At 40.8% G+C, this 17,020-nt stretch overlaps 1 protein-coding gene across 1 annotated transcript in view; it reads right to left on the reverse strand.

Annotated features, from left to right (window-relative positions):
• The window catches only part of galm (galactose mutarotase), a 38,971-nt gene extending 24,244 nt beyond the window's left edge, over window positions 1–14,727 (reverse strand). The window contains exons 1-3 of the mRNA XM_039783570.1: window positions 14,593–14,727; window positions 13,535–13,728; window positions 9,851–10,005 (exon numbers count right to left, since the gene is read on the reverse strand). Coding sequence (XP_039639504.1) covers window positions 9,851–10,005; window positions 13,535–13,721 — 342 coding nt within the window. The 5' untranslated portion in view covers window positions 13,722–13,728; window positions 14,593–14,727. The remainder of the gene's footprint in view (window positions 1–9,850; window positions 10,006–13,534; window positions 13,729–14,592) is intronic.
• Between the last annotated feature and the right edge of the window lie 2,293 nt (window positions 14,728–17,020).

Raw genomic sequence — 17,020 nt, forward strand, 5'->3', positions numbered from 1 at the left:
AATGAGTATCTAGCCCATCTTACCGCTGCCCGCCGTCTTTTGAACATGCGCTGCAAGAAGGTTGGTGGAACTCGTTCATTGGTTGGTGGAAGTTCGATGATTGGTCAAATCCATAGACAGTATGGTTAAATCCAGCGCATTAAAACAAATCCCATGTGGACTTTTTAATTTATTTATTTTTCTAAAATAGTCATACGGCACCAGGCCGAGTACTTACACCCCCCTCTCCCCCTTAAACATTTTCTCATCAAATCTACACGATTCACGTAGGTCACCTATTTTGGTTTCAAAACGGCGAATTTCGCCGAAAGGTGAGTGATTTTCATGTCTGTACATGTCATCCCCCCACTCTCTCTCCCCTTTCATGTCTTCAGCTTTCCTATCAAAATAAAGGCCGAAATCTTAAAAAAAAAGAAAAAGAACGACTGAAAGACCACTGCAGTCAAGCCAGCCTCCACTTCAAAATGAGCGGTCAAACTAGCCACCCCTATATTTCGCGGTGCGCGTATACACTTGCTATTACGGTGAGACCGTCAAAACTAAAAACAGGGAATTTTCCGACGAAGGCAATTTCCCATTCATTTATTCTGTCTGTCTGTCTGTCAGAAAGGGAGAAAGAAAGATTTTAGCACACCTCACAACCTGTCATTGCATGATATGCTGAATTCCAAAATAAGAGCCCCCCCAAAACTCATATATACGCTGTTTTGTCTACACATTCAGAAAATTATAAAAATAAAAGTCCTAGCTTCCACAGACCAATTTCACATCAGATGGAGAGGACACCTTCTCAAGGTGTCAACTACAATGTTTCAGGACATTCTGATGTTGTTTTCCAAAATAAGAGCCCCCCCAAAACTCATATATACGCTGTTTTGTCTACACATTCAGAAAATTATAAAAATAAAAGTCCTAGCTTCCACAGACCAATTTCACCTCAGATGGAGAGGACACCTTCTCAAGGTGTGATCTACAATGTTTCAGGACATTCTGATGTTTTCCAAAATAAGAGCCCCCCAAAACTCATATATACGCTGTTTTGTCTACACATTCAGAAAATCATAAAAATAAAAGTCCTAGCTTCCACAGACCAATTTCACATCAGATGGAGAGGACACCTTCTCAAGGTGTCAACTACAATGTTTCAGGACATTTTGATGTTGTTTTCCAAAATAAGAGCCCCCCAAAGCTCATATATTAGCTGTTTTGTCCATACATTCAGAAAATTATAAAAATAAAAGTCCTAGCTTCCACAGACCAATTTCACCTCAGATGGAGATGACTCCTTCTCAAGGTTTCAACTACAATGTTTCAGGACATTCTGATTTTGTTTTACAAAATAAGAACCCCCCAAAACTCATATATTAGCTGTTTTGTCTACACATTCAGAAAATTATAAAAATAAAAGTCCTAGCTTCCACAGACCAATTTCACATCAGATGGAGAGGACACCTTCTCAAGGTGTGATCTACAATGTTTCAGAACATTCTGATTTACAGTTTCAAAATAAAAGCCTGTCAAAGTCAAATATGAGACAAATTAGATATGATTTTGGATTCACTTCAAAAGGAAACGCCCTGTTACCACAGACTAATTCCACTTGAGGGTTGTAGTACACGACCCCTTGGTGTGACCCATTAAGTATCAAGACATTCTGATGTACAGTTTCAAAAAAAGCCTCTCAAGGTCTGAAATATGAGACAAATTAGATATGATTTTGGATTCAATTTAAAAGGAAGCGCCCTGTTATCAAGAATAATTCCACTTGAGGGTTATAGTACACAACCCCCTCATTGTGACCCAGTAAGTATCAAGACATTCTGATGTATAGTTTCAAAATAAAAGCCTGTCAAAGTCTCAAATATGAGGCATAGAACATATGATTTTGGATTCAATTTAAAAGGAAGGCAACCGTTATCACAGACTATTTCCACTTGAGGGTTATAGTACACTACCCCTTGGTGTGACCCATTAAGTATCAAGACATTCTGATGTGTAGTTTCAAAATAAAAGCCTGTCAAAATGTCAAATATGAGACTAATTGCATGATGTTGGATTCACTTTAAAAGGAAACGCCCTGTTATCAAAGAATAATTCCACTTGAGGGTTATAGTACACAACCCCATAGTGTGACCCAGTAAGTATCAAGACATTCTGGAAAGCTGGAAAGCATGAAGACATGCTGGAAAGCATCTTCTGTTGGGGGTAGATTTGCTGCTGACGAATCTCTGGTAGATGCTAATCTGTACCTCAGCACATCCAGGTTGGATGTCCATCCAACTTTTTCTTTTGGCCATACAGAAGGAGGGCATACCTTCTTGCCACAGGCAAAGCCTCTTCCAGGCTACCAGAGAGTCCACATTTAGTAATTGCCTGTAACTTACAAAGATGGGTCTTCAGTCTTGTGAGGGCAGTGGCCTTCCCAATTCTGTACAAACTGCTTGTGGTGTTACAACCTGTGAGGACGTGTCATGCAGGTAAACAATCACAAAGCACTGCTCCAAGCTTCTGAGCGATCAACTAGGGACAAATCTTTCCTTAAGGCCATGTCCCGAGTGCATAAACACTGCTGAGGATCCAAACATCCCTTTGCTTGAATAGTATAGCAGCAAAACTATTACATCTGTATCATCACATTCAACAATTAGACAAGAATGTGACTGTGCAAGGTGTATTGCATGTACAGTGCCTTGCAAAAGTATTCACCCCCCTTGGCTTTTTACCTATTTTGTTACATTAGAGGCTTTAGTTCAATGTTGTTTTTTTTATCTGAATGTTATGTGATGAATCAAAACACAATAGTCTAAGTTGGTGAAGTGAAATGAGAAAAATATACATAAAATTATTTTTTAGAAATAAAAAACAGAAAAAGTCAATGTGCATAACTATTCACCCCCCTAAAGTCAATACTTTGTAGAGCCACCTTTTGCGGGAATCACAGCTCTAAGTCCCTTTGGATAAGTCTCTATGAGCTTGCCCCATCTACATCATCCCATTCCTCCTTGCAAAACTGCTCCAGCTCCTTCAAGTTGGATGGTTTGCGCTTGTGAACAGCAATCTTTAAGTCTGACCACAGATTTTCTATTGGATTGAGGTGTGTTTGGGGTCATTGTCCTGCTGGAAGGTGAACCTCCGTCCTAGCCTCAAATCACGCACAGTGTTACAGATTTTGCTCAAGAATATCCCTGTATGTAGCTTTGTCAGCACCTACATCGCCAGTACTGGGCCAACAAGTGCTGAGAGCCTTGTACCAAACAGCAGTGTGGCGTCACAGCCACCTGGTCAAACCTCTTCTCTGGAACCCAGTTGGAGGATGGAGGCTCAAAGAAGATGGGTGCATTTAACCTGTGATGTTACAGAAGACACCAGCACCTAAAGAAGTTAGAGACATCACCCACTACTATACTGTAAAGACGGAAACTGCAACGATGCTACCAAATGCCAGTGTCTTTCAGTGGGCTTGACCTGCACAGTCTTGCTCTTGCCCTTTCCCAGGCTATCCAAATATGACCCACTTTGTCACTGATGACAATGTGGATGAGTGACAGTGGTGTGTTGCAGTGGTAACATCATGGGGAGCTGACCTCCCCAAAGTGGCCACTGGAGATGGCCTAACCCCCAGAATGACTACCAAAAGCAGTTCATGTTCCAAATGGTTGCTGCTAGAAAGAGCTTGAGATTCAGTGATGAGGGGGGTCATTCCCCCTCACAGTGTTTCTTTTGTTAGATTGCCATTTGTTTGTTTAAGACAGTCATTTAATTTGTATTGTGTTAAATTATAGTTTTATTAAAAGGCTCATTAAGGTCAAACTGCAATCCTGAATCCTGGTCTCCTGTTTGTGCTATGGTAAGGTGTTATCTTTCAATTTCAATCTTTGTTTCCATATGGACTATATAGTACAAGGTGCCATATGATACCACTGATAATGGGCTTTGGACTCGAGACTAAATTATGTCAGTGTTCCATCTTCTTTCATTTTAGACACATCATACATTGAGTGAAAGAACACCCTGATTTGTCATGCTATATTTACACATTTGGTATTGCTGGATTAAGCACAACCCCACTTTTCCAACAAGAAATCATATGTGTTTCTATTATAATCCCTGGCAAAGTAACCACAAAGTAAATGAAAACATTCTGCATAGATATTAATTTTTTGCATGTTCGCCTATTTTAGGTATGTCTTTATTTATTCCATACATCATGATATTCACATCCAGTCTTTTCTAGTAGGTAAAGCAACTTCCTGACTACAAACATGCTAAGTTTCAAAGCTCTCAGAGCTTGTGTGATTGATCTGCATTAGTTTAGATGCCTTAACTCCCATGGACAGGCTATATTTTAGTCCTTCTTTGGTTTTGGGTTGTGTAACAATATCTGTTAATTTAACAATCTTAGCAGTAAAATATCTTTAGCCAAGAATCAATTTCATATATGGGAGACCCTAGGGATGAGGAAAAACATTGTTGGGTTTAGTTCTACCTCCAATAGGGGTATCTCAAAAACTAAAGCCCTTTTTGACCATTTGTCACCAGCCTAAATATGCCTCATATTTGAGACTTTGACAGGCTTTTATTTTGAAACTGTACATCAGAATGTCTTGATACTTAATGAGTCACACCACGGGGTCGTGTAATATAACCCTGAAGTGGATTTATTGTTTGATAACAGGGTGTTTCCTTTTAAATTGAATCCAAAATCATATCTAATTTGTCTCATATTCAAGACTTTGACAGGCTTTTATTTTGAAACTGTACATCAGAATGTCCTGAAACATTGTAGATCACACCTTGAGAAGGTGTCCTCTCCATCTGATGTGAAATTGGTCAGTGGAAGCTAGGACTTTTATTTTTATGATTTTCTGAATGTATGGACAAAACAGCTAATATATGAGTTTTGGGGGGCTTTTATTTTGGAAAACAACATCAGAATGTCCTGAAACATTGTAGATCACACATTGAGAAGGAGTCCTCTCCATCTGAGGTGAAATTGGTCTGTGGAAGCTAGGACTTTTATTTTCATGATTTTCTTAATGTGTAGACAAAACAGCTAATATTTGAGTTTTGGGGGGGCTCTTATTTTGGAATTCAGCATATCATGCAGTTGTCACAGAGGTTGTGAGGTGTGCTAAAATCTTTCTTTCCTTCTTTCTTTCTGACAGACAGACAGGCAGGCAGATAGACAGACAGGCAGACAGAATAAATGAATGGGAAATTGCCTTCCTCAGAAAATTCCCTCTTTTTAGTTTCACCGTAATAGCAAGTGTATACGCGCACCGCGAAATATAGGGGTGGCTAGTTTGACCGCTCATTTTGAAGTGGAGGCTGGCTTGACCGCAGTGAAAGACCAAGGGAGTGCGATGGACTGAAGCTATGCTAGGCTACTCAGAGAGTGACGGCTGACTCATTAGCGGCGTTACACCAGTCTTGTGTAGGCTATGAAATGTCTGTATCGTCACTGCGCTGCATTTTTATGAACTATGATCCAGCATGCTCCGTCTTACACGCTATTACTCAACCAACTGAAGTTAGTTTAATAATGTGTTTTTCGCCGTGGCGGCTGCAGTAGCAGAGTTACCAGCGGAAACACTGGTACCAATACAGGTTTCCCTCTCATACTTAACAATATACAGCTGTGTTAATAACAATTAAAACTGTAGACAAATGTCGGGAGTTTGGACCAGCGGCGCGGTGTCTCTCCATGTTGCAGGTGAGCCGGCCGGTGTGTGAGTGAATGGGGGCGGGGCTGCGCGGAGGAGAGATCCAAATCCAAACACAGGCACGGCTTTCCAGAAGGAATGGGTCATGTAACGCAACATTAAACCATATCGATATAAACAACATCGCTCCGTTAGTGGAGAGGCAGTGGATGCGAGGAAGTTAGGTGCACCGGTGCGACCTAGGAAAAATCTTAGTCGCACCCTTACAAATTTTGGTCGCATTTGCGACCAAATTGGTCGCACTCTCGAGCCCTGATTTTGTATTAATATGAGGCTTCACCAGTCTGACTTAGAAAAATCTATTTTTCAACACCTAAGAGTGTTTTTAGTACTTTCGGTTTCTCAGGACAGCCTCTTCTTGCTGAGCTGCAGTGGAGGGGGACCGGTGTTATGTGCCTTCTGGTTTTTCCACCTACTGGTTTCCGAGCCTGTCCAGATGCCGTGTAAACCTATCAACCTACCCACGTCAAAAGATTCGCTACATATTCATAAACATTTTACTGGCCTTTGCATGTCGCAACTCAAATCAAAACTATACTATAACTGATACTGAACGGAAAAAAAAGTATTTAGGATGATCCGTGTCGCGCTGGATTCGAACCTCCCTCAGCAAAAATAAAAACTTAAGAGTCCACTTCACCGTCCACTACACTATCACGTTTATCACACCTGCTACCAGGACATGACTTTGTTTTTTCTTTTCGGTCAGTAGCCATGAATCACTGTTTATTTGAGTATTCCGAAACAACAGGTTACCTTGATTTAGGCTTAAAAACATAACTATATCATGCACTCCAACCTTCTGCTACACCTCTGCGCTGCCCATGTGCAAGGATTCATCATAAATTATAGCAGGCAGCACACGGATTCTGAAACAATGGGTCTAAAACAACTACCTGGGCTGGAAACGTGATCTCGAAGCTCTCAAACAGCTACAATAACATGTTCCTTGGATTTATGAAAAGAAGCGATATTTCTATTGACATGGCTCACATGCCTACATCTACGTTTCCAAAGTTATACAACGCCATATGACAGAAGACAAAATATTTAACCCAATAAAGGATTTGCTGCTTTTCATTTTATGACATTAAACCTACCATGTTCGCCAATATTCCCACACACCGTATTCCAACCTCATTTATCTTGCAATCACGTAACACACGGAGCTTGTTCTGAATTGGTTCGAAACAACTTGCAACGATGCACTCTTAAGACGAGTGTTGAAAACAAGGTTCACCTTTCATCTTACACCAATTTCAAAACTGATCTTCTGATATCCGGGTGGTGACATAGAGCCTATAGGCTACAACGAAAACAATTCAAAGGATGGGCGCAAACTATATTTCAAATTTCTTAAACAGAACTTTGTAGCCTATTGTAGGGGTTTCAAATACGTAGTTATTTTCCGTCGTAAACATAACGTTGTAGGCTATTGGAAACGTAGAACAAGGTCAATAGAAATATTGCTTCTTTTCATATCCAAGGTAGCCTATTGTAGCTGTGAGAGCCTCGAGATCATGCGTTTCCAGCCCAGGGTAACCAGTTGTTTTAGACCCATTGTTTCACAATCCGTGTGTCGCCTGGTAGAATTTATAACAAATCCTTGCACACAGATAGCGCAGATGGTTAAAGTGCATGATATAGTTATGTTTTTAAGCCTAAATCAAGGTAACCTGTTGTTTCGGAATACTCAGATAAACAGTGATTCATGGCCTACTGACCGAAAAGTAAAAACAAAGTCATGTCCTGCTAGCAGGTGTGATAAACGTGATAGTGTAGTGGACGGTGAAGTGGACTCTTAAGTTTTTATTTTTGCTGAGGGAGGTACGAATCCAGCGCGACACGGATCATCCTAATTACTTTTAAAACACATTTTTCCCGCTGTACAATGTTATAGTAATGTAGGGCTCATATTTTCAGTTCAGTTCAGTATAGTTTTGATTTGAGTTGCGACATGCAAAGGCCAGTAAAATGTTTATGAATATGTAGCGAATCTGTTGACGTGGGTAGGTTGATAGGTTTACACGGCATCTGGACAGGCTCGGAAACCAGTAGGTGGAAAAACCAGAAGGCACATAACACCGGCACAGCTTTAAGCTGTAACTGAACTTTAGAATACATTTATGCACAGAAAAAGGAGTGTGGATTTTGTCCCCTATCAGTTACATGGAAAAGTATTAATGGGTAACTTCGTTTTTTTAACCTATGTTCCTATGTTTTTGTGTCTAAGTGTCTGATGGGAACAACAGTCTTTGACATTGGTCCAGGATTAAGAGAGATCTCTGCAGTCAGCAGTCAGCAAAACAAGCTACAATGTAAGTTAATAGGGCAATTGTCCAGCTTGTATTTACGTTCACAAGAATGTTAGTTTTGCCGCTGACAGGCTCAGATTAATATTCCAAGTGTCTGACAACATTATGGAAAGGATTTCTAAGGAGGTCGACCTTTCTGTTAAAGAGTAAGATCCTTTTTTTAAACATAAAAACATCCGTGAAATTCTGAGACTCCATGTAAATAAACAGCAATTTGCACAATCACAGAAGGCTTGTGGACCATCAAGTGGATGCGCCGACAGTGCTGTTGTCATTACTTAGTATTCCTCATGGAGGAGACAGAAACTATGCACTATAGCTTTAAGGGATCCTTATCACATTTTTTTCTTTATGCTATGTGTTTAATAAAGTCAATATATCATCATTGGATTTCAAACTCTCATACTGTATATCAATACTGATGTCGGCCTAAAATAATTCTGTATAGTCAGGTGCTAGTGTGCATTTTAGTTCCGTGTGTGAACAGGGACTGTATAGTGGGATAGTACCCCTTAGATAGTTCTTATTTCTTTTAGTTCCTAGTTTTCTTCCTCTACTGCAAGTCTCCCTAATAAAGTCAAACCAGCCTCGGCAGCATGGAAACTACTTTACGTCTGCTGTCAGTTGCTGATGCGGTCCCTTTTCTCTCCATTTTAAACTTCTGCTTAAACATCATTACCTTTAATGTGCACTAAATCCCCTTAGGCAGTGCAATGATGAAAGTGTTTGTTTTGGCCTCATGATTAACAGAAGCCACAGGACTTCGGTCACACAGCTTGATGTGTGGCACAAAGACACAGTCCTCATAATACAGTGTACTAGGTGTAGAGTCTTTCTGTGTGTGTGTGTGTGTGTGTGTGTGTGTGTGTGTGTGTGTGTGTGTGTGTGTGTGTGTGTGTGTGTGTGTGTGTGTTGATGAAGCACCCTCAGGCCGAATGAGCAGACTGCTGCTTTTAAAACAAACAATCACAGTTTGTTTTAACCCTTAAACCTGTGTGTTGCCAACAGACATCAGACACCAGCGGAACATGTCACTGTGGCGCTTGTGAAATGTATGTACAATGGCAACAACTGGCAATTATTAACCTTTTGTTTTGTACTTTGGCCCAGACTGAAATATCAACATCATCTATTGGATGGATTGCCATGAGATTGGTATATTCATTCATGGTTCCCACACGATAAATCAATTTAATGATTATATTCCTCTTGTGCCACCATGTACAACATTCAAGGTTTTGAGTAAAAAGTCTTGACAACTGTTGGATGGATTGCTCAAAGCACCGCTATGCTTAAATACAGCCTCACAGAGTTTTCAGTCCGCTATGCTATAGGTCAGGGGTTCCCAAAGTTTTTTACATGAAGGACCCGTAAACTGACATTAATTAGACCACCGAGCCCCACAAGATTTCTCCCCAGGGTCCCCCATCTGATAGGAGTTTTGCTTTTGGGTGTTTTATTACAGAAAGTGTATGTAAACCATCGGCAAAAATAGTCATATATTCTCTCATTGTGTTACTTCTGGATAGTATTATAGTTCAAATTTTAATGAAATATGTATTCCCCTTTTTGCTGGAGACCCCCTGGAACATCCTCAAGGGTGTAATGGAGTGGAATGGAAATTTCTAAGTGACCCCAAACCTTTGACCGGTAGTGTACCCTCATGTACCTGCAGCTGTGTGGGAAAACCTATGTGCAACAAGTCCAAAGAAAGGTGGTATTTAACCACTGAGGTTCTACAGAAATCACTATAAGCTTTCTACAAACTCACTAAAGATGATGTAACCCAACCACATATTCACTTAGTCTTACCTTATTGAAGCCCCGCAGCCCTCCGTGCAATGCATTGGGTCCATTATTGATATCTAGTTGGTACTCTTTTCCCTCCAAGACAAAGCATCCCCGTGCGATCCTGTTGGCCACGCGGCCCACAACAGCTCCCAGGTACCGCTTATCTGACACATAACCTGACAACACAACACAGGTTAGTCCTCTTCACTACAGATTACCTTCACCTCACTCAAGCCACGTTTCCACACAACGAATTTGAGTCTTTTAAGTCCCCAGAAATAGGACCTAGAAGGTTCCTTCCGCCCAATAAAGCCCCTATTATGCTTTGTTTTTTAGACTTCTCCTGTCTTTTAGTGTGTTATATAGTATGTGTATGTAATCGCTGTATAATGTACAAAAACAAACACATTTCACTCCAAATGGTGCTTTCTCTCCCAGAGACAGCACTTTTTCTCAACTATTCTGAAACACCACGCCCACATTCCTTTTTCGAAATTCCTCAATTAGATGCCACTGATTGATAGCCCGGGTAAACCCTGAAGAACTTCCAGCAAATTTGAGATTTGCTCTGCAAGTCAGTCTGGCGAAGAGCCCATTCAAACCCATTTCCAATGCCCCCAAACTCGAGGCACCAATCACAACCGCTGAGGCGGGCTTTACACCAATCACAACCGCTGAGGCAGGCTTTACGCGACAACAATAGCGCAGCGACGGCGAGCAGCTTTTTGTTTACATTCAACATGGCGGCTACCAAAGCGCAGCGTCACCTGGATCGTTGGTCTGAGTGGTTGAAGGACTATCCAGTGCGCCCAGAGGCATTTGAGCGGCGTCCGTTGGTGACGCCCCTTTGGAAATGACCTGTGAATGAACCTTTCCCACACCCCCCACTCTCAGTTACAACTGAAGGGTCTGGTGTCAACCAGGCTAACTGATTGAGAATGCCAGCCCAGTTTTTCATATGTGCTGCCCATAGGTGCACAGCCCGCCCAGTGGCTTGTTTAAATTTGGTTGACCAATCAGAGCAGACTGGGCAGGAAGGCGGGCCTAGAGCTCAGACAGAGCGTTTCAGCAGAGCCCGTCTACGGACAGCCAGTTCACTCCCAAATTGTACCGAATTTGGTTGCAGTTCCACTGGGGGTGATCGCAGGCGAGTGCAAAATGAATGGGACTCTCTGGAGCTAGACGGCTAAGTTTGTCTCTCTCGCCTGGTTGCCTGTTGAGAAATCTCGGATTTGATTTTAGTTTTTGCAAGTTCAACATGGATTATGGGTGGAAAGTTGAATGAACGAGTACTTATGTCGTTTTGATTGCTTACAGGTTGAGTCATTGTTGCCCATAACATGCTAGCATTCTGCTAATGAATGCTGAGAGCCCGTATACATCCATCTGTGAATATTTCGGCGTGGTCTTTGAAACATTAAAGTGATGGTTCGGAGTAATTTCACCCTAGGGTCCTTTGCACCATGACTCAGAGCTTGCTGTGAAGCAGTATCTCTGAGAGTGGAAGTTCTCCCCTTATTAGACATTCTCTGGTTTCAGGTGGAACATCGGGGCTGCGCACTGGAACAAGTCCGCAGCTGTCCACAGAATTCAGAAAGTATGTCCGGGTCAACTGGGACACAGTTAATGAGGGTCGGCTATTGGACAGAAAAAAATCTAAATTAGCATTCTTATACCGGGGTCGTTTGAAATTTAGGCGAATTAGTTGACGTATCAAAAAAAACAACATTTTGTATCATTGTGCTTTAGAAAGCATCAGAAAACAAAATTTAATTTCTGTCATTAACAGCTCCATTCGACAGCTCTCTCTCTCTCATTTCGCTCAGCCACCTGCAGTAGGGTGTAACGCTGGCTCTCTCTATTTTCTCTCTGTCTTTTTGAGTTGGGAAGCCGACAGCAAAGACTAACTTCACTTTTAATGTTATCAAACAAAGAGGAATGTTCTCCCCTCATCCTAAAATGGTCAAAAAGCGATATAAGTTGTTTTTGAATTGAAGCAGCTGTGCTCTGTGTGTTTGACCAATCAGCAACGGTCCATCCTGCAAACACCACCCCCAAGGGTTCCTGTACTCCCAGAAAGTACTACCCTACGACCAGGGACTTTTTAGGGGGTTAAAAGGCCCCAGAAAATGTCCCCAGAATTAAATGTAGACCCGGGTCCCTGTGGTCGAAACACAACAAGTTCCTCAGAAGGTTGCTAGTTCCGGAACAAGTTCCTGCAGTTGAAATGCGTCGATGAGCTTTGTCCAGAAAACATCTTTCACTATTGTTTTATCAAATGCAAGGTAATATGGTGTAACTATAAATGCAATGTTCCTTAGCATGTTTTTACTAAGACAACCAAACAAACACTGTTGCTCCTGCATGACATAATGCAGCAGAAACTCCACCACCAGAAAAATAGAACTAACAACTAACAAAGCAATACCTTATTTCTGTGATTTGAATGTAATCATCAAATCAAACTAAATGCAAAAATTATAAATATGAGAAACAACCTGGGGCTGAATAAAGACTGGTAGCTACCTCCTTCTAAAATGACGCCTAAAACTATTGGTAGCTGCAACCTTTGGTCACACGGACAGATTATGTACGTCATTCCTTAAACCTGTACTGTGTTCGGTGAAAGTGCTTTTAAAAGGTCCACTGTGTAGTGTTTTAAGTATTGTATTAGCTAAAATCAATGTCTTCATTCATAAATATGTCCTCATTGGTGTAAAATGACCTCTGCCAATGATCTGACTTCTCTTCGCAAGTGAAGAATTTCTTATCTGGATATACATTTGACGGGCAAGTCCAAGGAGGAGTCCATGTCGCTCCGCCATTTTGAAAGACTATAATGGCTGAGAGGGACATAAAGCACTAGCCGACCTGTCTAGCTAATCCACAACGCGTTTTTGTTCAGAGCCAGCGTCACGTGACTGAAACCAGCTGAAACGGAGAAGGAGATCAGTGAGAGGCGCTTGTCGCGGCCCCGACAAATTTGAAAGCTTGCACTTCCCTTTAGTTCATAATGGAGGATCCTACTTATGCCGAGCCACAGGAGAAGGAATCCTCGTCGGCAAAAAAGCCAAAATTGGAAGACATGTCATAGCTTCTTGGTACATAACGGCTACCGTAGTCGCAACACGCATTTAAAAAAGCGAGGCGCTAGAGAGTGCTATTCGTTTGAATGCAAAATAAAATTTCACCGCTAGGTGGGAGAAATTCCTACACAGTGTACCTTTCAATTTTTTGCTCCGTCAAAGTCACCTTAAACTAGATTATTTTATTAGCAAGGACAGTTTTCAAAACAGGATTAAGGACGCTCTGACCACTGAATGCACACGTCCTGTTACTGAACACTGACCATTGATTGTTGGATGTCATTTTCTGTTTGTTTTAAGTCCGTCTTTGTTTGTTTTTATGTAGAAACTTTTTATGCTGCTGTCTCGGCCAGGACTCCCATGATGCAAACGTTTTCTATTGAAATTCCAAAAGCCTTTAATACAGAGATTACTTCATTTCTATATTGCAGTTCTTCAAACAGAGAAATCTTTTATGTGTGGGGTAGCCCAGCAAACTCTGTTAAAAATGCCTGACCAGAGAGTGCAAAACAAAAAAGCATTTTTAAATTATCATCACATTCTGAAATCCAAACATTTACTTCACTTTAATTATATTTATGCAATCTATGTGGAGGAAAACAATGATTTCCCGTCCTACCTTCCAGGTCATCATAGCCCAGGACGACATCTACCATCTGGCCATCCTTCCCTCTGCTACACACAGACCTGATGATGGCGCCCAGGGTGAGAACCTCCACCCGCACCTGGGAGGACTGGAGGACCCACAGGTCCACAGGGCCCAGGCCGACCGCCTCTCCCCACAGCTGACGGCTCACCTGAGTCATCTTGGACCTGACGACAACCACAACAGGGCATCACCCTAACATCATGTCGTCTTTCTCACATACCATCCTTCAGCTCAAGTTACAGCTGCATTAGCCAACAGGGTTATTAGACAACTTGTATCTAAATCATTGTTAATACAGTGTTCTTTATTGACTCTGTGGCTGTATTAGGGCTGGGCGATATGGAGAAAATCAAATATCCCGATATTTTTGACCAAATACCTCGATATCGATACCGCAACGATATTGTAGTGTTGACTATTGGTGCTTTCACAAAATATTTACACAATGAGATTTTTGATAAATAATCATCAGTAATGTGGATATAATGACTAAGTGGTTAAAGGCAAATAATAGAACAGTTACAACAGTCTGGTAGGTTCAGAAAATGACATCACTTTACTGTAATGCAGCCTTTAAAACTAGGAAAAGACAACACTTATGTCATATTACGATATCCAAAATTTAAGACGATATTTAGTCTCATATCACCATATCGATATAATATCGATATATTGCCCAGCTCTAGGCTGTATAAACTTCTGTGCGTTTTCTCTGCATGTGTCTGTATATCACAGGCACATACACTAAGATATTCTGAATCATCCAAAAAGGAAGAGTCAGCATGCCTTTTTAAAGCTAACAGGGAAACACACACACACACACACACACACACACACACACACACACACACACACACACACACACACACACACACACACACACACACACACACACACACACACACTTTGAAAGTATGCTAGCTGCATGCTAACTAACCAGTATGTGAACTCTTGACAACTAACATGTCTCTGTAATTAGTGAACATACTAAAACGTATCGATAGCTAGCTGCAACACCTAGCTCTCACCTCAGTCTCTCGCCTCCGGACCACACACTGTGTTGTATGTTCAGGACAAAGTTCACTTTATCAACTCAGAACCATGGCACACCCCAATGGGCACATCGTGTTTACATCCGGCTGCCTTCTTCTTCTTTGTGCTTGTTGGCGGACAGTAGCTCACCGCCACCTACTGTACCGGATGTGTAGATTCATCAAGCTCAGTAAATAAGAGGCTGCTTTCATCATGAGTGTGCAGATTGGAAAATTTCTTATGTGCATACATGGCCAACATATTGGCGTTCCTTAGAAGAAATTACATTATATTATAACAGTCGCAAGCAGTGCTGTAATATTATTATTTTCTGCATTGCCATTTACAGTATGATCCTGTATAACATAACAGTAAGATACAGAGAGATTTTAGCTGTAAATTTACATCAAAGGTTTACAGTGTAGTTTGTAGCTTAAATCAAGCAATTTGATTGGTTCATAGCTGTGATATAATAACCATATATATATATATATATATATAACGGCTATGATTCAAATTCCTTTGCACAATAAGTGTTAGTCCGCGTCTGAGAATTAGTTTTTAGATTAACAAACTGATAGCTGGTGCCACAGAGGTGAACCGTTCATCTGCACACACTGCCATGACACAGATCTGGTTTAAAATCAGCAAAGTATCCCTTTAAGTGTATGCTATATTTAGAATATTTCCAGTGCTATATTTCAGTGCTTTATCTATGCTCCCTTCAAAGCCACCAGACTCCACTGATAAAAAATAATTTTTTAACTCACAGAAAACAGGAGTTGTTGTTCTATCGCTGCCTTGATCGGTTAGTTGCTGGTCTACTGCTGACTCGACCGGTTAGTTAGTTAGTAGTTATTGTGTGTCTTTTTTTTTAGCGTTAAGCAAAAAAAAAGTCTGTGCTAGATGCTATTGTAGGCTTACCTGCGCTGGGTTTCATAGCAACATATTGGCATTCCCTAGAAGAAATTATGATCGAAACTGGGTCCCTATTTCATAAGTTATTCTTGTTCAATACTGTAACCTGGTAACTTAAGTGCATGTAAATGCACTGGTTGATCGTAAAGTACAAGAGGCTTCATCATACATTGATAGGCATATATATATATATATATAGGCTATTGATGTAATGGATCATTCCAGGAACGGTGGGAAATCTGCTTCACCCTTTGAATTTAAATATATATTGCATGGAGTTGAAGGTGACGTCATCCCTGATGTGGTTGTCTTTATTTAAAGGCAGAAATGTCAATCATGATCAGCTTATTACTCATCTATGAGTCACTCTTACCCTATTATGTATGCCAATATATTGATGAATAATTGAATAATTAAAAAGAAAATAGATAAAAAGACACCACTTTGGGGAAGACATTGCATAACTTTATTCTGCTCTCTTTTCAACAAAGTCCAGAAAATGTCACACATGCCCTCCCTGAAAAATATACAGATTTGTTCACAAATGTTAAGTAATATCTAGTTATGTATACAGAATATATGTCAATACAGATAATACATAAAACATTACAGCCAAACTGTTGCCTCATGTTCATTGCCAGATTATTGACTTTATGTTGTATAGAAGACACACACACACATGCTCACCTTTTCCTATGGTTACCCAACTATAAATGCACACTGAATTGCTTAGAGCACTGTTATACACTTTGTATTAGAATCATAGTATACTGTACATACACATGAATAATGGTTGCTGTTCAAATGCGTCGTGCATGTGGCTTCTTCACATTGTGCTTCTAGGATTCCTTTTTTGTATGTTATGTTTGCTGTATAACATAAAACAGGAAGCTATCTTTAGAGAAGGGTTAGCCGTGGATATTGCTGTTACGCTGCAGCCACATGTGCAGACAATTTGTTAAATGGTCAATTTGGGTCTGTAACAAAAAATAATGAAAGCAAGGTGAGTTAAAAGTTTGTAAAAACATGTATGCTTTTGATCATCCACCTACATCATTTGATAGTGTACCCTTTAACCGGTGGTGGAAGCACAGTTGCAGTGAAGATGTCTAGGCACCTGTGAGTTGTCATGTCATGATGTAGTTATCATGGAGAGCCCCCACCCACACAGCCTACTAAACTGTATTCCCTGAAAAACTGTATTCCCTTGAGTGCAGCTCCTCTATTATTCCGTTGTTGTGTATGTAGTCTGCACTGCTGAGGCTTTGGGAGCACATGTGCTGCGATTAAAAATGGAAGTTAACTTAAAATAAGGCTGAGAAGCAGCGTGTGATTGTCCTTTGTGGTTAAAAGCTTCAGGTATGTTGGACCTCTGAACCCAGCTGTTTGCCAGGGTGTATTAACCTTAGTACACTTCTACATCACTGCAGCAAGGTTAGAAGTGAAACCCGTACTCTTTGATAAGATGTGCTAAAGTAACTATACAATAACAAACCATCATCACAC

Source organism: Perca fluviatilis, chromosome 19 (assembly GCF_010015445.1).
Source record: "Perca fluviatilis chromosome 19, GENO_Pfluv_1.0, whole genome shotgun sequence".
In the NCBI taxonomy this organism is placed as follows: domain Eukaryota; kingdom Metazoa; phylum Chordata; class Actinopteri; order Perciformes; family Percidae; genus Perca; species Perca fluviatilis.